The sequence below is a fragment of the Aricia agestis genome, chromosome 13 (genome assembly GCF_905147365.1).
Source record: "Aricia agestis chromosome 13, ilAriAges1.1, whole genome shotgun sequence".
NCBI classification, from domain to species: Eukaryota; Metazoa; Arthropoda; class Insecta; order Lepidoptera; family Lycaenidae; genus Aricia; species Aricia agestis.
This window is the reverse complement of record NC_056418.1, coordinates 14,135,757-14,159,684: the sequence shown is the minus strand read 5'-3', so window position 1 is coordinate 14,159,684 and position 23,928 is coordinate 14,135,757. Positions and strand designations below refer to the sequence as shown.

The window sequence follows — 23,928 nt, the reverse complement described above, 5'->3', positions numbered from 1 at the left end:
TGCGGTCTGAATCAACCCTGGGCCTGTAGACAAGTGGCAAAACGCTAAAGCTAACGCTAGCGCTACAAAATGTATGCGATTTGACTTAAGTCATCGCTTCGCTAGCGAATACTAATGTCAAATCCATACATTTTGTAGCGCTAACGTTAGCGTTAGCATTTTGCCACTTGTCTACGGGGGCTGGAGTACCTCGACTTCAAACAAACGGGCGAATATACGCGTGTTGGGCGCAAATGTCACTTTCAACATGTTTCACAATGCTTAGTAACGTGTACTTTCATCTTAGTAACTGTGCACTTTCATCTTCAATTTTCGTCATCAACTTTCATATTGGCGCATTCAATAATTGAATGCGCCAAGGAACGCAACGCCAATATTGTCATTTTTGAAGTTTTGGATACGGTCAGAGGGCATGCGTCGCGGGCATGCCCTCTGACCGTACACGTTCGCTGTTGACTGCGCTATAACGCATGCCTTTGACGAACAGAAAAAGGAACAGAGTGGACAAAGCTATAAGTACCTATAACAGTTGTGCCTACACAGTGCGCCAGCCGAATTCTGTCTACTCTGCTACAGTTGTGTTTGTGGTTGTGTCTACAGCGTGCGCCAGCCGATATGACATACCACGTCAAACGTATCGAGATCTCTTCTGAGTTCTTGAGTCGGTCTACTCGTTAGTTCTGTTTACTCTGCCCATACAACTGATCACGACTGACGACGACATTGACATTGTAATTTTTCATATTTTTGGTAAAAGATGGCCCCGTGCGAGTTTCTTACGCCGGTTCTTCTCGCCCGGTTAGTTCCCGAACCTGTGGTAGGCCCCAGTAGTATCAACGTTCAGAAAGTGTTTTAAAAAAACTTATTCTGAATAAAAAAATTGAATTTGACTTTGACTAACATGGACTTGACATAAATCGTCCAAATAATACTAATATCTGCCTACGAATAAATTTATTACCTAACTTTTATCAATTTGTTGCAATAACACAGGGGACTGTATTATCTGACAATCAATGAAACACAGTCCCCTGCGGCGCTTGTGATTTTTCAATTTCCTAACAATTATCGTGAGTGCTCCATCTTAGGTGAATAAGCGTCAGTCCTCTGCCTCGAGGGAGGAGGGGGGACTGGCAATCCCATCACGTGTCTTCTACTTCGCTGCGTATATTTTACGATACGAATAAGAAATTCGGAATCGAAAATCGCACATGACAGACTGATTTATTAATGTATCTAAGGTACCAATACAATTAAATGTTGCGAAACTTTTTGGAAATGCAAAAGGACACGATATCGTTTTGTATACATCTGCTGGTATATACCTATGGAAATATTTTTTTTACTATAACATAAAATATGCTATACTTTTTACGATTCAAATGCGTTCTTTGAAAACCTAATATTATTTTTTAATTTATTTTTTAAATGTTAAAAAATGTAAATTATTTGCTATACCTAGTACTAAAATGTGGCATTGGTTCGCACTTACAACCAGGAAGTAATTTACACAATTAATAACCAGGTTGAACGTAGCTTTTAGGATAATAATAAATAATCAGTAGTAACTTACACAAAAAACGAATTTAGAAGTAGAACATTTTTATAAAACTCAAATAGTGTTGAGTCATGTCGATAAAAACTTTCGATAACAAACAAAGCTTTATCGTGAATACCTCGTTAGCGCATTTCGGCTAACGTTAGGCCGTTTGTCCACCGCCACCGTCAACGGAACGTCACCGACAAAATTTTAGATAAAATGCCACTTTATAACCCAGGCTATAGGTTTCATTTTGCTCTACGTCACTACAAAACAGCGGTCCATGGGTCGCTAGACAAATATAGTAGAAAATGAAAAATATAGCCTAGAATCTAGATCATAAAGGGGAATTGTAGCTAATCGCTCATTATTAGTCAGTAACAATACAACGCACCGCATAGTACACGAAATGCGGCGCGTACGGTGCGGACGAATGTGCGAGGTTTCACATCATTTCTGTTGATGTTCTGGTAAATACGCGATCACCTTAACACTTTTACAGTCCACCATACAAAAGCAAAATCTAGTCCCTCGAGTCCACTCCAATATTCATTGTAAAGTATTTATTTATAATGGATTATAAGGATTAATATTATGTTAAGTATTTTTTATATGCTTTTCTTCATTATTTTATTCTCTAGGGCCGGTATAAATAGTTAGTACTCAAGATGCGTCTCGGTCTCAAGACACGGTTCAGGCTCTGTGATTGCTTGGCTGTCAAAATTTGGACCAATAACAGAGCCGAACCGCGTTTTGAGACCGGGTCGCATCTTAAGTACTGACTATTTATACTGGCCTAGAATTCAGTGCCAATGCATCCTTTTGGATACATGTGGACTCCACATATATTTGGTATTCGTTTGGATACCGTGGACTGTAAAAGTGTTTTCAAATTTTTGATGGTGACGTCCCGTTGACGGTGGCCGTGGACAAACGGCCTTGGTATTAATTATCACGATATCTCGCTCGTTATTCCACGCTTTCGGGGATTTGGTTTCGTTTACAGACAGGACAGAACGATTTATAGATGTTATTTATACGTTATTGGATCATCAATGATTAATAAGTATGATTGTTATTGTTATAGAAGATATTGTGATATTAATAAATACATGTATAAAGAGGAAAACGTTAGTATCGACAGGAACACGAAACAGTAGGTGATTCAAATTTTCTTCGAATGACTGGCAGAAATTTTCCCTTCGTCTTAAGGGTTTTCGATCAGTTCACACCTGACTTAACTTTAATATTTTTAACCATCCGAGTTTGCATCTCAAGATAAAGGTAAGATATTCTCAAGTGCTATTAAAATGATTTTATTTGCATCATAAACACTATTAGTCTCTTCTTAATACCAAAGAATCACATAATATGCTTCCCCAACGGCATGCAGTATTTTTAGAAAAACATACACTTTTATTATCTAATAATACTCCTGAAATACGATATTCCAATATGGATTTACTTTCGTTTACGGATATATATTTCAAGATGGAATCCCAAGGTGTCTTACGCCATCGACTACATTATACCTAAATGGTTTTGTTTTCCACTTCCATTTTCTTTACTTTGTCTATACACAGGAGAATTTTCGGAAAATGTGCCAAATTTATCCTGACATTTTATTAATTACGATAATGCTGTTTAATATTATAATCAATATTTCAGACTAGATGACGCCCGCAACCGTTGCGCCAAAACTCGTTTATCGCGCGGGAACCGTACCTTTTTCCGGGACAAAAAGTATCTTATGTCCTTTCCCGGGACTCAAAGTATCTCCATGCCAAATTTAAGCAAAATCGGTTCAGCGGTTTGGGCGTGAAGAGGTAACAGACAGACAGACAGACACACTTTCGCATTTATAATATTAGTATGGATTTAGATCAAAATGTTTGTGCGTAATACAAAGAACAAATTATGATTAATAACATTTTTATTTTAAAATATTACTAAAACAATTAACGCTCGAGTGACTACAAAAATAGCACCCTCCCCTCCTCTACTATTATAACATAATATTTACGCGTCGTCCGCACCGCATAGTACACGAAATGCGGCGCGTACGGTGCGGACGAATGTGCGAGGTTTCACGTCATTTCATACAACAAATTCTAAAATGCGGCGCGTTCGGCGCATGCGTGCTGATAAATGTGCAATTACCTTAAATGTTTACGGTATAAGAAGTCTGCAAGTTCTTTTAATTTTTTTAACAGCATCACAAATCTTATATCTTTAAACGAACAATTCTTGTATATATATAATTGGAATCTCGGAATCGGCTCCAACGATTTTCATAAAATTTAGTATATAGGGGTTTTCGGGGGCGATAAATCGATCTAGCTAGGAATGATTAAATTAGAAAATGTCATTTTATTCGTGTTTTATCGAATACCGAGCAAAGCTCGGTCAAATAACTAGTGTCTATTATACAAAATAATATACACATTTGTAATTTATAGAGAACGTGCAGAAACTACAGATGGCAACACAATATATTATAAATAATAATACAGCACATGTTACATTTTAGACTTCCTTTTTAGGGTTCCGTAGCCGAATGGCAAAAAACGGAACCCTTATACTAGATTCGTCATGTCTATCTGTCCGTCCGTATGCCACAGCCTTTTGAAACTATAAGAGCTATATAACTATTGAAACTTTTCGCATTAATATTTTGATACCAAAATGGAAAAATTATTTAAAAATTTTAGTGGTCCCCAACTGAAACAAAAAAAAAAATCATCTAACCTATGCGTGTGGGGTTTCTATGGATAGGTCTTCAAAAATCATATTGAGGTTTCTAATATTTTTTTTTCTAACCTAAATAGTTTGCGAGAGAGACTCTTCCAAAGTGGTAAAATATGTGCCCCCCCCCTCCCTCTAACTTTTAAAGTATGATAAGTCTAAAAAAATATCTGATGTACATTACTATAAAAACTACCAACGAAAATTGGTTTGAACGAGAGTTTTTTTTATACGTCATAAATGGTAAACCTTAATTTAACTTTCATTTAATCAACTGAAGTATAAAAATTCAAAAACCCTTCATGGGCGAGTCCAACTCGCACTTGGCAGATTTTTTTGTATAGAAAAGATTTTTTATAGAACATGAAGAAACTATGGGCAAGCGCATCTCAACTAAATAATGAGCACATGTTTCTGATTGTTTTTTTTATCCTTCCGGTCTATTTCACAGCATCCCCTTGCGCGTGTTCCTATAAAATGGCGTCGAATTAAATTCCTTAAACATACAAAATAAGTCAAGTTAATGATGTATCGCCCGAAGTTTCGGGTTTCGGAATAAATGGCAGCTAATTTAGCTCACAATTTGATAATAAATCACAATTGGAGCATCACAATACCTGGCACTCCACACACAGGCGCGCGAATCAAATTAATGGCCAACCATTATTCCCGGTTCCAATGAAACCTCGCTAACTTATTGCATGGTTTATCGATATATCGCATCACCAGTACTGACTTTGAAGCGCGTATCTATCGTCAGGGATGTAAATTGTACAAACGATGGATGTTGCACTTTTTATCGATATCGATAGTGTTTATGCAACTAATGCAATGATAAAATATGGCTGCACTTTTATCGATAGTGTTTAATGCAACAATCTATCGATTTCTCTGATAATTGAACTAGTATTTGAGGAATTTCTATTAACACCTCCATCGTGGGTAACGCAGACACAATAGATTTTCAATTGTTATGTAGCCTGTCGCTTGGAGATTGATGGGTTAAGGTGAAATTTCACTGTTTAAATGTTATACTTACACGTTACACTAGAGCTGACTTTCACCAATACACAAATTGAAATTATAAGTATTTTTTCATAATATACCATAGTGCATTAATTAGTTGAATAAATATACAAATATAATAATTAGTTGAATATAAAAATATAAGATATGTGCCTGATAAATTAGTTAAGTAATTTATTACACTAAGGGCCGGTTTCACCACTTTCTGATGAAGTGCCTAATAGGCTATTCACAACTTTTTGACAGATTCTCCATACTTGATCTGTCAAGTTAATTGGTGGATAGCCCTATCAGGAAGTGGTGAAACAGGCCCTTTATTTAGAAACATTATATTGGCACTTGGCAGCAATTTATGTGACTCACTCACAAGACACTTTGTCTCGCAACACTTACTTTTAGAGAAAATATTCTGTGCCTTACTAAAAATTGTCTGCAAAATTTTCAAGTTTCTTTTTACAAATTTTTATACTTTTGTGTGTGTTTTATTATAAATATTTAGTTTATTGTATGTTTAATGTTGTAAATATTTGTATGTAATTCTTTGTTAATCGAATCGACGAAATTATCGATAAAAACCGCGCATCCCTAGCATGTTGTCTGTACGGAGAATTGCGCAATTTATAGATACCCGCGAATCACTAGTACTTTTTCGAGCAATTCGTTACATTCAATTACACACTTTTATTTATTACTCTCCGAATAGATCTTTATCTTTTTCTATTTGAATATAGTGCGCAATATTTCTCGCAGGGCTCACTATAATTGCGGCCTCTGTAAGTTGACCTACGTAGGACCAATTTTACAAATACGAACGTGTAGGGGCATATTCGTATATGATTGCCCATCGACGTCGCCAACATACAAGGTGTAAGGGCCGGGACACATAAACACGATACGACGTCGTGTCGTACTACGATGCGACGTCGCGTCGTGAAATCTATGACGAGCATCGTAAAAAACTACGTCACTACATCGTTACGTGCCACGATACACGGCACGACGTCGCGTCGTAGAAACTCACGATGCGTCATCTTTGAATTTTGAATAACAACTGTGGCACTGACACAGGAACGCATCGTGAGTTTCTACGACGCGACGTCATGCCGTGTATCGTGGCACGTTACGATGTCGCAACGTAGTTTTTTACGATGCTCGTCGTATCGTGAATCGACGCCGCATCGTGTTTATGTGTCCCGGCCCTAACAAAGTTTTGTTTTACTTTTGTATGGGAAAATGAATGACGATGGGGCGCTTGCCCCACACAAAAAAATCTTTCAGCGCTGTTACTTTCACAGTGAATTCTATATATGGAACACATACACGCCCTAAAGTATTATCATTTATCACCAAGTTTTGTTACACCTTGTATACACAGCATCATATAAGGTGGCAATCATTGTGACAATAATGGTTATAAACAATGTAACGATGTAAAGATTTTGGTTTTAGATGACAATTAAGGACACTGGACTAAAACATGTTTGAAACAGTGCTGAATAATAAAACTTATTAAGGCTACTTTACATTAATAGATTGGCTAGTTTACACAGTATTAATGTAACCTAGTACATGTTTCGACGATGAAATAATAAATTAATTCTTTACGAACTCCGAAAGCAAATATTCCCCATTTTATTTCGTCGCAAAACTACTCTGCCAGTAAGTGCCGATACGTCTGGAATATAAAACGACGAATAAACTAAGCTATAAAGTATAAAATGTAGTTTTACTACACTTTAATATTGTGAAGAATCTGTGACAATATTGCGCGGGGGAGTTTAGAAAAGACTTTTGGAACTATCGTACAGAATCGCACTTCGAAGTGCACCATCATAATGTTATTTACCACGTTATGATCGGATCTGATGCCGCCCGCGCCATCTTGTACAGTGTCACGTTAGTAAAGCGGGATCCACACTCGCGGCGCGAATTGCGGCCGCGATTCACGGGCGCTACGCGCCATGAACACGACGCGATCGTACACTCGCAATCTTTGAATGTACACTCGCACATTTGAGTAAAATAGACGTTGAAATCATTGTTGCTGCTACTCTGAGATAGTGTGCTTATCAAAATATCGCGGGCCAAAAAACTGACACCGGATGGGGAAAGCCGCGAAGACCGAACGCGAAGCCGTGAAACCCTCCACACTCGCGGCCTTCGCGGGCTTTCGCGCCACTTTTTCCTCAAAGTAATAACTGAGATGTCTATGACATTAGGAATAAACACTCTATGATAAATAATATTAAACACAGTCATGTTAATACTATGAACTTTAAATATCACTTAGTTATTATCTGACTTCTAAAAAGGGGAAAATTATATGCACTGACTTACAAAAAGGGGAAGTTCGTCTGTCGTTCCGGTCGGTCGTTGGTCGGTACCGTCAAGTTCTACGTCAAGGATCTTAGTTCTGAGCTGATACCGACTTCAAAAGAATGAAAATTATTGGTTGCAGAAATAGTTGAGGCTTAGTCGAATTTTGAAAAAGGCACTAATGAAGAATAAGAGTTATTTCATATGTTTGGATCATTTTAAAAATATAGTTTTCACCTTATCGGGTTAAATTTTTTGTTAAATGATGATGTAATAAATTCCGAATTCTTTCATCAAATCTTTTGAACTCCAACTCACACTTATAATTTTTGACATTGGAGTCCGTGGCAACCTTAGGAAATGGCGAAGAAATAAAAAAAAATATTTTTGGTTTTTTTTTGATGGGTTTTTTCTTTGATATTTGGAGCAAATAGCTGTTTACAGTTTCGGGGTTCCATCTTTTATCCTTCTGCCATGGTTATTTCAAACATCCTGAATAAAAATAAAAATCTAAGAATAAATACAGCTATATAAATCAAAATTTGTTTATTTCACTTAATTGATATGTTGACGATTCGGCGAAATTCCGCTTTGAGCAAAACCGAACCGGCTCTTTGTTTGACAAGCAATTAATTGATGTTAGTTATTATAGATTTCAAATGTAAGCGTTTTGTATTTAATTGATACAAAAACTAGTTCTAACTCAAATGTTTCAATATTGCTGATTTACATTGTTGGAGTATAATTTAACCGTGCATTTTTTTTATATGGCTAGAAATTGTTGAACTGGCTTGAGGTCACGAGATATTATTGAAACCTCCTAAGATTTTTTTTTTACGAAATAAGGGGGCAAACGAGCAAACGGGTCACCTGATGGAAAGCAACTTCCGTCGCCCATGGACACTCGCAGCATCAGAAGAGCTGCAAGTGCGTTGCCGGCCTTTTAAGAGGGAATAGGATAATAGGGGAGGGTAGGGAAGGGAAGGGAAGGGAAGGGAATAGTTGAGGGTAGGGAAGGGAATAGGGTAGGGGTTAGGGGATTGGGCCTCCGGTAAACTCACTCATTAGGCGAAACACAGCGCAAGCGCTGTTTCACGCCGGTTTTCTGTGAGAACGTGGTATTTATCCGGTCGAGCCGGCCCATTCGTGCCGAAGCATGGCTCTCCCACGTATAATGGCGACGATGACGAGAGAGCAGACTATTGGCGTGGCGCCGGAAGTATTATATTTTTATATATAAAAGTATAAGGGGGTAAACGAGCAAACGGGTCACCTGATAGAAAGCAACTACCCATGGACACTCGCAAAAAAATTATAAAAACTGCAGGTGCGTTGGCGGCCTTTTACGAGGAAATACGCTCTCTTCTTGGGTTTTGCAGGTCGTATTGGTCCGGATTCCGGAAATACTGCTGGTGACAGTAATTCGTTCCAGAGTTTTACAGTGCGCGGCATGAAGTTACACGAAAACCGCACAGTGGAAAACTTAATTATCTTTCTACTTACGCTGAGATTATTTTCCATGACAGTCGTCAGTGTTCCATAAGATCTGTTTTATTAAACCACTTATTAAAGGCAAACTGGAATATAAATTACCAGATTTTGCCCGCGGCTTCGCTCGCATTAACAAGTATTTATATTAATTAGGTATCAATATCAGCCTGATCGGTTTAAAATTGACAGAGTTTCATACACACTTTCATCCCCTATTTTATCCCCTTGAAGTAGAATGGAGGCAGAATTGAATAAAATCCTTTCTTAGCGGATGCCTACGTCATAACATCTACCTGCATGCCAAATTTTAGCCCGATCCGTCCAGTCGTTTGAGCTGTGCATTGATAGATCACTATGTCAGTCAGTCAGTCACCTTTGAGCAAAGTAAAAAATTAAAAAAAAAATCTCCACAGCCGAACATAATATAACCTCCTCCTTTTTGGAAGTCGGTTAAAAAGTAACGCCTCCATGGTCTAGTGGTATGGCTCTTGACTCGGAGGTCGTGTGTGAGTGTCGTGGCGTTTCCAAGTTTGTTTAGGACAATGCAGGCTGATCACCTGATTGTCTGACAAGTAAGATGATCCATGCGTCGGATGGGCATGTAAAAATGTCGGTCCTGCACCTGATCTCTCGCCAGTCGTGTCGGTCTTCCGTCCCACTGGGTTATGAGAGTGAAAGGAATAGAAAGTGCTCTTGTGTACTGCGCACACACTTGGGCACTATAAAATTACTCCTGCGTAGCTGGCTTGGTTTCAATGAAACCGGGCACCGTCACCGAAACCGGTGTGGGAGCTATTACATATTATTACTAGCTGTTGCCCGCGACTTCATCCGCGTCAGCAAAATGTGATAAATAAAGAACAAAAAAGAATGTTTCCCCTTCCTTACCCAAATAGTAACGCCAATACTGTATAGAAAATCTTAAGGATAACGAATAAGAGTAAAATTATTATTTTTAAACAAAAATTGAAAACGACTTCCAAGGTAAAGACAATAGTAATTTTCTTAAATGAACTAAAAAGTATTAATTAATAATTCATATTCTGTAGGTACTTAGTATTTCTGTTCTCAATCTTAATAATATAAAGTCGGTACCAGTCATATATTGCAGTTATATTTTGTCATGGAACTGGTGATTAGGTTAGCCGGTAGTTAATACCGACTTCAAAATAAGGAAGACTGAGAACAGAAATACTGAGTACCGAATATGAATTATTTAATATTTTTTAGTTCATTTTTAAGTTTAGTTAGCTGCTACGGAGTAAAAAATTATGAAGATTGAATACAGAAAGAGTTGACGCGTCTATGTGTGTCCCAAAAAATATCCAGGAGTTCCCTCTATATCTCACGAATTTCAGTATCAGATCACCACTTTCGTAATCATTGTACCAAATTCGGGTTATTGTACCTCTATAAACAGTAAACACTAAATGGGAGAGCCATGCTTTGGCACGAATGGGCCGGCTCGACCGGAGGAATACCACGTTCTCACAGAAAACCGGCGTGAAACAGCGCTTGCGCTGTGTTTCGTCGAGTGAGTGAGTTTACCGGAGGCCCAATCCCCTACCCTACCCTTCCCTACCGTCCCCTTTTCCCTTCCCTTCCCATCCCTACCCTCCCCTATTACGCTATTCCCTTTTAAAAGGCTGGCAACGCACCTGCAGCTCTTCTGATGCTGCGAGTGTCCATGGGCGATGGAAGTTGCTTTCCATCAGGTGACCCGTTTGCTCGTTTGCCCCCTTATTTCATAAAAAAAATAGCAAGAAAAGAGTTTTGAAAATCAGTCAACAAACGGTGGAACAATAATATAATCAATCAAAGGCAAGATTTTTGATAATAATATAATGATTCATGGCATAATTATAGTGATGATGATGATTAGTATTATTGACACATTGACATAATAATATGCTTTTAGTTGCTGAAACAAGTTGTTTCAGCAACGCCAAAATTGCCGAACATTTATCTATAAGGATTCAAGAGTTCTCTACAGCATCTTCGGAACCAGGGTGTACTTCAGCGCAAATTCTTATTTTTTGGTAGTTTAAGCTTAAAATCCTCTTGAAAAACGTAAAATCACTATATGTTTCCATATCCAATTTTAAGCAGTCCTGTCGATTTCTCATGGATTGCATCATCAGATCACCACTTTTGTGATCATGTTACCAAATTCGGGCTACATCTCATACAACAACAAAATAATTTTGGAAATCGGTTTACAAACGACAAAGTTGTCCGCGGACCAATATAAAAAAAGTGAAATATATCCTCCTTCTTTTCGGAAGTCGGTTAAAAAGTAGCCTAAGTTATGCCTTACTACATCAGCTATGTGCCAAAAAAAGTCCCGTCAAAATCGCTCCAGCCATTTACGAGATTAGCCGGAACAAACAGACAGACAGACAGACATACAGACAAAAATTGTAAAAAAATGTTGTTTTGGTGTATGTACCCCTATATACATTCATATGCATCTAGTTAAAAACGGTTCTTTTAATATTATTTATATGTATATATGTATATATGTATATGTATATGTATGTATGTATGTATGTATGTATGTATGTATGTATGTATGTTTTATGTTTATATGTATGTATGTATAGATTATATTTGAGTAAACATTAGGTATTTCAGTCCAGTAATACAATCCAGTGCAGATTTGGATGACTGGATTGGAATAACGGCAATTACGGTGCACATTCAAAGAACACATTAATTCGGCAGGATTTAATGTTTTGGTCTAATAATTGCACAGAGCGAAGTTTTAACAGAACTAATATCATTTGAGCGGCGGAACCGCTTGTTTTTAATTAAAACTTTTATCGCAGAGATACGGTGGAGTGCATTTCAGGTGGAATGATTTACATTACGTACCTTGCACAAATATTTGAAGTTTGTTGCCCGTCCACAAGCGTTTTATGATACGAGGCATACTGAAATATTTAGACGTGGGAGAGCCATGCTTCGGCACTAATGGGCCGGCTGGACCGGAGAAATACCACGTTCTCACAGAAAACCGGCGTGAAACAGCGCTTGCGCTGTGTTTCGCCGAGCCAGTGAGTTTCCCATCCCTATCCTCCCCTAGGGTAGGTATAGGGTAACCCCTATTCCCTCTTAAAAGGCCGGCAATGCACATGCAGCTCCCGTTTTCTCGTTTGCCCCCTTATTTCATAAAAAAAAGGCAATATACAAACATTAACTTAAGTTGTAGTATAATTAGACTCGATTTATATTATGCGTCCGCGCTAACGAGCGGTCGCGAGGTCATAAGCAATTAATTTTATTATTGTATGCAAATAACAGACACTAGAATTGGTTATGATCTGGCGGTGTTGCGGGCAAACCACGCTTTTGAACACATATTACTTACCTAATATTATTATAAATGCGAAAGTATGTCTATCTGTATGTTACCTCTTCAAGCCCAAACCGCTGAACCGATTTTGCTAAAATTAGGTATAGAGATACTTTGAGTCCCGGGAAAGGAGACATTCCATCCTGGAAAAATATACGGTTACGGTTCCCGCGCGATCGACGAATTTTGGTGCAACGGAGTTGCAGGCGTCAATCTAGTAAATTATAAATCAAGCCTCAAACACAACACGTGTTTATTGCCAAACTCTTTTAAAAAGGCTGCACCGATTATATTGTTTATGTGCTTATCACGTCAGTTTACATTACTTATTTAGATGATATTCTATTTCTTTAATCATTGTTTGTTTTATTCAATGAGCATTAAAAATGTATGTATTCTAAGTTTTAACCATTGTGTTATCAACTCCTGATTTAGTAACGGCAAATAAACATTTGCCGGCTCAACTACTTTTTTGTAAAGACATTCTTAAGAGGATACACCAGGGGCTAGAGAAATGAAAAAAAAGTACGTGTAATATCTATAGCTGTCTCCCTTACCTCAAGCCTATACCGCAGAACGCGATAGAGACAACTGCAGAAAATCCAGAAAATCAACGATTCGTTGTCCCCTGATTCCTTCTCCAAAACTTAACCGATTTAAGTTTTTTTTTTCATTAAAGATTAAAAAAAGGCTTGAGCTGTGTTCCTATGTTTTGCTTTTTTTTGTAAAATCTAGCCAAATCTGTTTTCTGGACGTTTGAACACAGCAGAAAATCTGGTCATTTTTTTGGGTTTTTGAACGTTCATATCTTATTTAATAATTAAATTATGAAAAAAAAAGAAAACATAGGGACATTGTATTAGTGGCCGAAGATATTCAGGAAAAAAATTATAACTCTACTAGCATTATCCAGGGAGGAAACAGGGGACAACGTTTGTATGGTAAAAAGGGCGGTGTGGACTCCTCTTAAACCACGTTTAGAATGGGATCCCCAGTTTTTCCTTAACGTGTTTTAACTTTCAAAATAACGTTTTATCAATTTTACTATATCTTTTCATTTCAAATATGAAAGTTTATATTACGCTTATTGCCGCCAGTACGTATAATATTTGGCGTAAACTGAGTTTATATGGCGCTTACAATTAAATTTCCTTATGTAATGAGATGTAAAATCCAATGAACCCAAACAATTAATTATGATAAGCGCTGAATGAAACTCGAAAATAATACGAATGCGTTTGTTAAAATACATTTGCGTTTTGTGGACATTTCTTTTTTTCTGCGAATCGTCTCTGGGGTTTTGGAATTGGGATAATTTGAACGCTAGAATGCAGCACCGGCATAAACAGCAAACAAAAAGTTTTGTTCGATGTTTGACAACGTTTCTGTTAATATTTTCATAATAATATGACTTAGGGTTGATACTAGAACATATTAGGGTTGATTCAGACCGCAACGCGATGCATAGATGCATTTCTAAATTTGTACTGAATTCACAGATTGGCATGTCTCCTCGCGCAATTGAAATCTGTCAAATCCATACAAATCTGTGCCGCGCCGCGCCTCGCCTCGCCTCGTCGCGTTGCAGTCTGAATTGACCCTTATACAACATGTCATGTTTTGGTCGTATTATTTACTGTTAGGGTCAATTCAGACCGCAACGCGAGGCGGCGAGGCGTGGCGCGGCGCGGCATAAATTTGTATGGATTTGACATATTTCAATTGCGTCAGACGTCTTGCAAATCTGTCAAATCCATACTAATTTAAAAATGCATCTACGCGTCGCATTGCGGTCTGAATCAACCCTAATATCATGTTCTAGTAGCGCCCTCTGCTCTGTCCCTATTCAAAGAAATTAAAGAAAAACCATGGCATATTAATAACACGTGACTTATCAGACTTACGTTTGATTGTTTATCTGTTTGTTACAGGAGGACGAGCGACAGGACCCAACATGAACACATCATACACAACACCATTCTGGAATGACTCGCTCGGTAAGTGTACCGTATGAGGCACGCGTAAAGAAATAATCGGCCTCTCGACTCCGGAGGTCGTGGGTTCGAATCCCGCATTGGAAACATATTGTAATTTCCAAGTTTGGTTAGGACAATGCAGGCTGATCACCTGATGGTCTGACAAGTAAGATGATCCATGCGTCGGATGGGCATGTAAAAAATCGGTCCTGCGCCTGATCTCTTGCCAGTCGTGTCGGTCGTCCGTCCCACTAGGTTAGGAGAGTGAAAGGAATAGAAAGTGCTCCGTGTACTGCGCACACACTTTGGCACTATAAAACTACTCCTGCGTGACAGGCTAGTTTCAATGAAACTGGCCACCGTCACCGAAATCGGTGTGGCAGTATTATTATTATTAATGGTATAAAGGGAGGGCGAGGGCGCTATTATCCGGGTGTAATGAATTTTCAATAGTCGCAATAGCGAATTAATATAAACATTTTTACCCAACACAAAAATTAACAAAACACCTACAAAGAAGTTTTGATATTGAAGAGTTTTGGTCGGTGATCAGTGGATAACCACTGATCACCGACCATAACAAAGTTTTGGGTTATTTTCCCAAATCGGAATCTACTCTCCAGCGGTTTAAATTTAAATATACGGCGTCGATAAATAAAAGTTTTTGTCGTCGATCCAATTTTTGCATATTAAATCTCGATTCCATTGTTTTAAGTTAAATATAGGTCACCATATTTGTGCCTTATTTTGTACGCAGCTTAAGTGGTTTTGCAGTGCAATCGGCATGAATACTGCTGCCAAAATCTAAGATTTATGAGTTTGTTTCATTCGATGCGAGAATCGTAAGCGTAAGCAGCTACCTTTAATTTATAACTTCAATTAATATTCATAGCTACATACTCACAATAATTATTGCCTGATAATAATCTAAATCTATATATATATAACTCAAAGGTGACTGACTGATTGACATAGTGATCTATCAACGCACATCCCAAACCACTGGACGGATCGGGCTAAAATTTGGCATGCAGGTAGATGTTATGACGTAGGCATCCGCTAAGAAAGGATTTTGATAAATTTCAACCCCCAGGGGTTCAAATAGGGGATGAAAGTTTGTGTATAATAATACTTCTTAACGCGAGCGAAGCCGCGGGCAAAAGCTCATCTGTATATAAAATTTTTATGAAATAAGGGGGCAAACGAGCAAACGTGTCACCTGAGGTTAAGCAACTTCCGTCGCCCATGGACACTCGCAGCATCAAGAGCTGCAAGTGCGTTGCCGGCCTTTTAAGAGGGAATAGGGTAATAGGGGAGGGTAGGGAAGGGAAGGGAAGGGAATAGTTGAGGGTAGGGAAGGGAATAGGGTAGGGGTTAGGGGATTGGGCCTCCGGTAAACTCACTCACTCGGCGAAACACAGCGCAAGCGCTGTTTCACGCCGGTTTTCTGTGAGAACGTGGTATTTATCCGGTCGAGCCAGCCCATTCGTGCCAAAGCATGGCTCTCCCACGTGTATATATATATATAATATATAATAATACTTTTTATATTGTATATAATAATACTTCTTAACGCGAGCGAAGCCGCGGGCAAAAGTTCGTCTTATATAAATAAAACTCAAAGGTGACTGACTGACTGATTGACATAGTGATCTATCAACGCACAGCCCAAACCACTGGACGGACCGGGCTGAAATTTGGCATGCAGGTAGATGTCATGACGAGGGCATCCGCTAAGAAAGGATTTTGATCAATTCTACCCCCAAGGGGATATAATAGGGGCTGAAAGTTTGTATGAATTTTTGTAAATTTTAAACTGATCGGGCTGAGACTTTGAAATCTAATTAAAAATAATACTTCTTAACGCGAGCGAAGCCGCGAGTAAAAGCTAGTCCATCATAAATGCGAAAGAGTTCCAGTCTGTCTGTCTGTCTGTTACCTCTTTACGCTGGAACCGCTAAGCCGATTTCGCTGAAATTTTGTATGGTGATACTTTGAGTCTCGGAAAAAAAGGATACTTTGATTCCGCAAAATTTACGTTTTCTGCGCGATAATTGAATTTTGGCGCAACGAAGTTGCGGGCGTCCTTTAGTTAAAATATAAACCTACGTAAGTACTCTGTTTAAATAGGCGTTTAAAACGAACAAACAACTTTTAACATTTAATAGGAATACCACTTAATACTCGTATGAGAATACCATGAAGACAATACGATGCGTTAACTCATTATGACTGTAATCATTATAATTGGGGTTCTGGTTTAGACGAGTCTGTTTATTCAACTTTATTCAAACCATTGGGACAATGCTCTAAGTGCCATTAAAAATTATGTTTAGTAATTCTGGCCACTCCGCGTTGAGTAAAATATCAACCAGTTAATTTTGGCAATTTGCTTTGAGTCTGGGTCTGGAACAAAAACAATATCCAACACGAACTTAATTGCTTTATAACTTTAGATTGACATTTTAAACTGTGCCTTTTTCTGTTCGTCAAGGGCATGCGTTATAGCGCAGTCAACAGCGAACGTGAGGCATGCCCGCGACGCAAGCCCTCTGACCGTATCCAAAACTTTCGCTTTGTTATTAAAAATGACAGTTGGCGTTGCGTTCGTTGACGCATTCAATTATTGTATGTGCCAAAACGAAAATTGAATGAAAGGAGATGACGAAAATTAAAGACGAAGGCGCATAGTGTGAACATAGCTATTAGGCTATCTCTAGTTATTATAAAATCTCCGAAAAGGTTTTTAAGCCGATGTAGGCATTAAAAGGCACATTTTTCAACGTGCTTTCTAACAGTCGTACTTCAATAAACGCGTTTCGCAGAAACGTGAATAGAGGCGAATTTGTCTCGTATTTTTGTTCCTTTTCGGTTTCCATTTCTCACTGCAGCTCTGATTGGGTATTTCCATTTTATTTATGCGATTAGATCTTTTATTTATGACTTAAGTGTAAATATTTATGTTACCGTTAGCTAAGCAATTACTTTATCGCGCAGGAGCCATTTACGGAAATAGTTATATCGTATGGCCTTTTTCGGTGCTCAAAATATCTCTATACCAATTTTTTTCTAATTCTATTAAGCCTTTTGAGCTAGAACAAGAAACAGAAAATATGACTTTTGCATGTAATAAAATTAATTGTATTATGTGGATTTTAAATGTCAATTGTGTAAAAAAGCGTATAAAATACAAACAAAATTGTTGCCTAGATTCAAGATTTTTTGTGTACTATTTCTCTAAGCCGGATAGGCAATCCACCACTTAACTTGACGGATAAAGTATGGAAAATCTGTCAAATAAGTCGTGGATAGACTATCCGGCACTTTATATTTTTCTTTTTCTACGTGGGGGTGCCATGCTTCGGTACGAATGGGCCGGCTCGACCGGAGAAATACTACGGGCTCACAGAAAACCCGCGTGAAACAGCGCTTGCGCTGTGTTTCGACAAGTGAGTGAGTTTACCGGAGGCCCAATCCCGTACCCTTTTCCCTTCCCTACCCTCCCCTATAACCCTATTCTCTCTTTAAAGACCGGCAACGCACCTGCAGCTCTTCTGATGCTGTGTCCATGGGCGACGGATGTTGCTTTCCATCAGGTAACCTGTTTGCTCGTTTGCCCCCTTATTATATAAAGAAAGTGATGAAACAGGCTCTAAGTCTTATAAAGATATAAAGCCTTAGCTTTTCCTCGATAACTGATAGATAGGTTAGTTAATTCATCAAGTCGTCGAGCCTTTTTGAGGACTTCAAACACGCTTGAGGCTATAAAGCGGGTATGTCGGTCAAGTTGCCCACTTCATTATCTCGTAGAGTTTCTTAGCTTCGATAGTTTAGCACGTTTTAGCTTCATCATGTGAGTAAGTGAACTTTTAGTCCTTTTGAAACTTATAACCGTGGTGAAATCTATGTAAAGTTAATATGAAACTGATCGTAAAATATGTGATACGAAGTTCGCTGGGTGGGTTATCTAGTCTATCTTTTGTCTGTTAAATTAAAAATAAATTTTAAATTTTATAAGTCTTGCTGTAACTCGAGAACGGCTGAATAGTCTTGGCTAATTTTAGTTTTGAAATATTCATTGAATACGAGGAAAAGTTTATATTATCAGGAAAGCGATACAAAGTTCACCGGGTCACCTAGTCTATACATCTATACATATAAATATAATTGGAGTGTCTGTTTGTAATATAAAAAAAACCGTTTTTTACTAGATGCATATGAATGTATATAGGGTACATACACCAAAACAACATTTTTTACAATTTTTGTCTGTCAGTCTGTCTGTCTGTCTGTTTGTTCCGGCTAATCTCTGAAATGGCTGGAGCGATTTTGACGGGACTTTTTTTGGCACATAGCTGATGTAGTGAGGCATAACTTAGGCTACTTTTTAACCGACTTCCGAAAAGGAGGAGGACATATTTCACTTTATTATATTGGTTCGCGGACAACTCCGTCGTTCGAAGACCGATTTCCAAAATAATTTTGTTGTTGTATGAGATGTACTTAGCCCGAATTTAGTAACATGATCACAAAATTGATGATCTGAAGATACAATCCATAAGAAATCAACAGGACTCCTTAAAATTTATATGGAAACATATAGTGATTTTACGTTTTTCTGAAGGATTTTAAGCTTAAACTACCAAAAAATAAGAATTTGCGCTGAAGTACACCCTGGTTCCGAAGATGCTGTGTAGAACTCTTGCATCCTTATAGATAAATGTTCGGCAATTTTGGCGTTCTTTCAGCAACTAAAAGCATATTATTATGTCAATGTGTCAATAATACTAATCATCATCATCACTATAATGCCTTTGATTATATTATTGTTCCACCGTTTGTTGGCTGATTTTTAGGGTTCCGTAGCCAAATGGCAAAAAACGGAACCCTTATAGATTCGTCATGTCTGTCTGTCTGTCTGTCCGTCCGTATGTCACAGCCGCTTTTCTCCGAAACTATAAGAGCTATACTATTGAAACTTGGTAAGTAGATGTAATGTGTGAACCGCATTAAGATTTTGATACAAAAATACAAAAATTATTAAAAATTTTCGGGGTCCCCATTGGTACAACTGAAAAAAAACTTTTTTTTCATCTAATCTATGCGTGTGGGATGTCTATGGATAGGTCTTAAAAAATCATAATATTGAGGTTATTAATATAATTTTTTTCTAACCTGAATAGTTTGCGAGGGAGACTCTTCCAAAGTGGTAAAATGTTAAAGCCCCCTCTAACTTCCAAAGTAGGGACATGATAATTCTAAAAAAAGTATATGATGTACATTACTATAAAAACTACCAACGAAAATTGGTTTGAACGAGATCTAGCCGGTAGTTTTTTATACGTCAATATAAATGGTAAATGGTAAACCTTAATTTTCTTTCATTAAATCAACTGAAATATAAAAATAAATCAAAAACCTTTTAATTTCATAGAAATAAACCTTATAGCTGCTGCGAAACCCTTCATGGGCGAGTCCAACTCGCACTTGGCCAGTTTTTACTATTTGGGTAAGGAAGGGGAAAATTTTTCTCTTTTTAAAAGCTTTTATTTAACTTGCTCTGTATGTATGTAAGTATGTATGTTACGGTGGAATTTTTGAACTCAATTTTAAGGTAGATATTTCATTTTCTTTTTTATCGCATTTTGCTGACGCGGACGAAGTCGCGGGCAACAGCTAGTATTATATAAAACTCAAAAGTGACTGACTGACATGGTGATCTATCAACGCACAGCCCAAACCACTGGACCGATCGGGCTGAAATTTGGCATGCAGGTAGATATTATGACGTAGGCATCCGCTAAGAAAGGATTTTAATCAATTCTACATCCAAGGGGTTAAAATAGGGGATGAAAGTTTGTATATAATCATACTTCACATGTGAGTGAAGCCGCGGGCAGAAGCTCGTTAAAATATAAGCGTCAATTTGTACGCATCGTCAAGTTGCGAACAAATGTTGCGACGTAAAAGAATCCCACATAAACAAAACGTACCTTTTTGTTTTATTACTATTAAAGATGAACACTCTCTCTTATTGGTGAAGACAAACAACGCATTTACATATCAGACGGTGTTTACGATTTAGGCTCACCATCCACAGAAACATCAAATTAACCTGCTGTGGCTCAGATAAATGTTATCATATTACTAAAACTCTTATATTTGTAATTTAATATTGTGTTTATTTTTGTTTTTATTATGTATTATTTATTATTATTTAATTAATGTATATATTATTATTAAAGTATTTTATTAATATACATTAACAAATATATATGTACTAGTATTTTTAATTATAATATTATAAAGTATGATATTTTAAATAATTTATATATAATATTTTATTATTATATTAGTAGAGTAGTCTTGCTTTATTAAGTGAAATGCCTGCTGATGACCTTAGTTATATTCAGATTTTAGATTGCTCTTTATTTTATTTTTTTTATTTTTTTTACATCCTCTCGCACTACACAATTTTCTTTCTGAACACCTAAAGGTTGACTGGTAGAGAATGCCATTTGGCATTAAGTCCGCCTATGTACCAACATTGTGCAAAAAGTATAAATAAATAAATAAATAAAACACCCAGATCATGATACTTACCGCTAAGGTTTAGTAGCGCCTTTACGTTCTGCCTCGATATCGTTGAGCCCCTGCGTTCTGTCTGAATTTCGTAGACTCTATATTTCCTAGAACGTCTACGAACGGTCCCAATTTCGTAGAGCCTCTACGAGCGGCCTCTATTTCGTAGAGCCTCTACGAGTGTCGAGCGGTCTCAATTTCGTAGATCCTCTACGAGTTGCCCCTATTTCGTAGAGCCTCTACGAGCTGCCACTATTTCGTAGAGCCTCTACGAGGCTGTCTCGATTTCATAGAACAGCGGACTAATTCATCAGTACTTGAGAGTATAGGTCCAATTTCAATTTTGTATATTCGTATCTTCGTACTTCTACTTAGAATCTTGGACACTGAGGCCCGTATAAATAGTCAGTACTTAAGATGCGACCCGGTCTCAAGACGCGGTTTGGCTCTGTGATTGGTCCAAATTTTGACAGTCACTCACAGAGCCTGAACCATGTCTTGAGACCGAGATGCATCTTGAGTACTGACTATTTATACGGGCCTAAAATTTTATGTAGCGCCGCACTACATCAAAGTGCACTTAAGATTCGGATGTCGATCTCATCTACTCTTGAATTTGTGTCTGTTACAGTGCAACCTAGGTACTATCAGGAAGTTGATTTCTAGGCGGATGGCGGACCTAAGTAATTTGGTCGCGATATTTTAAACCCAGTACAGCCGACCGATCACAGCTAACATTGAATTGACACAAGCCGACCACATGACGTAGCGCCGTCAACTGCCTAGCAATCTATTTCTCGATGGTACTTTAACTAGTTTGACATAACCCTAAACCCATCTCCTCTCATCTTGCAGGTGATCTGTCGACGCCGGAGTGGCTGGGCAACTGCTCGTGGGGCTGCAACGCCACCAACACCACCGGCGACGTCGCGTCGCTCGTCCTCATGGCCGCCCGCTCCGTCATCTTGGCACTGCTCATCCTGGCCACCATCGTCGGTGAGTACCACCAGATATACAAATACTTTTCCGGCCTCTAATGCAAGTATTTTGCGGTAAAGAATAAACAAACACAGACTTTATTAATTTCCAACGTAAAATGGGAAATTTGATTCATGGATCAAGTCAATTTTTCCAATTTTTCCAACGCGGGAATCGAACCCACGACTTCCAGTCAAGAGCCACGCTCCAAGCCACTGGACCACGGGGGCTCTTCAAATACAACACAAAATATGGGAAAGCGGCTTTCTGTGGCCGTGATTCTGATGAAACTGAACCGTGATCCTAATCCAATGAATAGTTAAATAATTCGATAATAAAGTTAGCACGGATACTTAATGATATTCTAAGAAATCGTCTATGACAAAGTAAACCTTTGAACCTTGGAAGTTTCTTTGAAAATCGGGTTTCAGGACCTCGGAGTTCCTTTGATGGAGTCCCATTTTGTTCCAATTATAAATATGAAATTCACGACGGAATATAATTTGATATAATTACTTAAGTATAGAGAAGTCGTTTGGGAGTTTATTAGACATCTTAAGTTGATGATGCAAGCGCTCGCTCGCTAATATTAAAATTTTGTATCGTTATATTATGTGACTTGATGGAGTCCCATTTTATTCCAATTATTAATATGAAACTCACGACGAAATATTATAATTTGATATCATTACTTAAGAGCCTGCTGTCAGAAATATCAACGTACACTAGCCCCGCCCACCCTGCTATCCTCCAATTGGGATATAATAATTCCACGAATGCTTTGCACTGCATCTGTGTGTAGTGAATAATATCGCGTAACAACGGTTCCCGCATTATAGCACGAAAGTAAAGGTCGTAAGTCCCAAAAATGTTTTTGATGATTACTTTAAAAATTAAATAAAATAGTAGTATTTTTTTTTAGCCATTATTTTATAAAGTGTGTTATTGTAGTAGTGCAAGTTATTTAATGATAGTAACTCAATAAGTGTAACAGATATTTGTTGAAAAGCCCAGAAAGATTCATAATTTAATGAAACAATAATAATAATTAATAATTTATTTCCTTATTTCACAATTTTGTTACATAATATACAAAAGAGATGAGATCCACCCAGTAAGTGTCTTGAAACACTTGTGTCAGGTGAACTCGCCCTTCCATAACTATTAGTAGTGTAAAATACATTTCAGGAAAGATTTACAAAAAAACAAGTTATAACAATATTTTCATTTTATGTGTGTGTGTGTATGTGTGTTTGCGTGTGTGTGTGTGTGTGTGTGTGTGTGTGAGTGAGATTGATTGTGTAAAAAGTAAAAAAAGAAGAGAATTAAAAGAGAAAAAAAATAGATTACCAGATATTTGAGTAGTGCTTTAGTTTCTGTATACGTTTTAGTAAGTAGTAATGTCTGTACCATTTTTTTACTAAAACATAATTTTATGTGTATCGATATCGATTACGTGGATCGATATGTTATTAATGTGTATCGATAGAAATATTCAAAATAAGTGAATCGCGTTTTCCGTTAGGCAAATAATATCAGATAAATATACAATGATTAAATAAATCTCAATTTCATTTAAACCGATCGTCTTCCGGAATCATAATACCGTACTTATTAGAAAACACAGCAAAATTTGGCAGCCCGCCGTAGTTGTTTTGGAGTTTATTAGACATCTTAAGGTGGTGATGCAAACGCTCTATTGTCTTGGTTATATCATGTAGCAATGTAACTAACATTATGAATTGCTGCAATTTGATACAACTTGTTGAAAAATGAGTCTATACACATGCACGATCCTCTTTGCACAGGCTTAGCATTTTATTATACAAAGAATCGGTGATTATTATCGTTGTCTGGTTATAATTCGCAATACGTCTATTCGCACGCACAAAAACACTATGCCGGACAGGCGCCGCACC

The 23,928-nt window shown here is 37.7% G+C and overlaps 1 protein-coding gene across 1 annotated transcript in view; it reads left to right on the top strand.

The window, feature by feature from the left end:
• The window catches only part of LOC121732855 (5-hydroxytryptamine receptor-like), a 111,144-nt gene that overhangs the window by 67,974 nt on the left and 19,242 nt on the right, over positions 1-23,928 (top strand). The window contains exons 2-3 of the mRNA XM_042122845.1: positions 14,405-14,470; positions 21,887-22,027. Coding sequence (XP_041978779.1) covers positions 14,428-14,470; positions 21,887-22,027 — 184 coding nt within the window. The 5' untranslated portion in view covers positions 14,405-14,427. The remainder of the gene's footprint in view (positions 1-14,404; positions 14,471-21,886; positions 22,028-23,928) is intronic.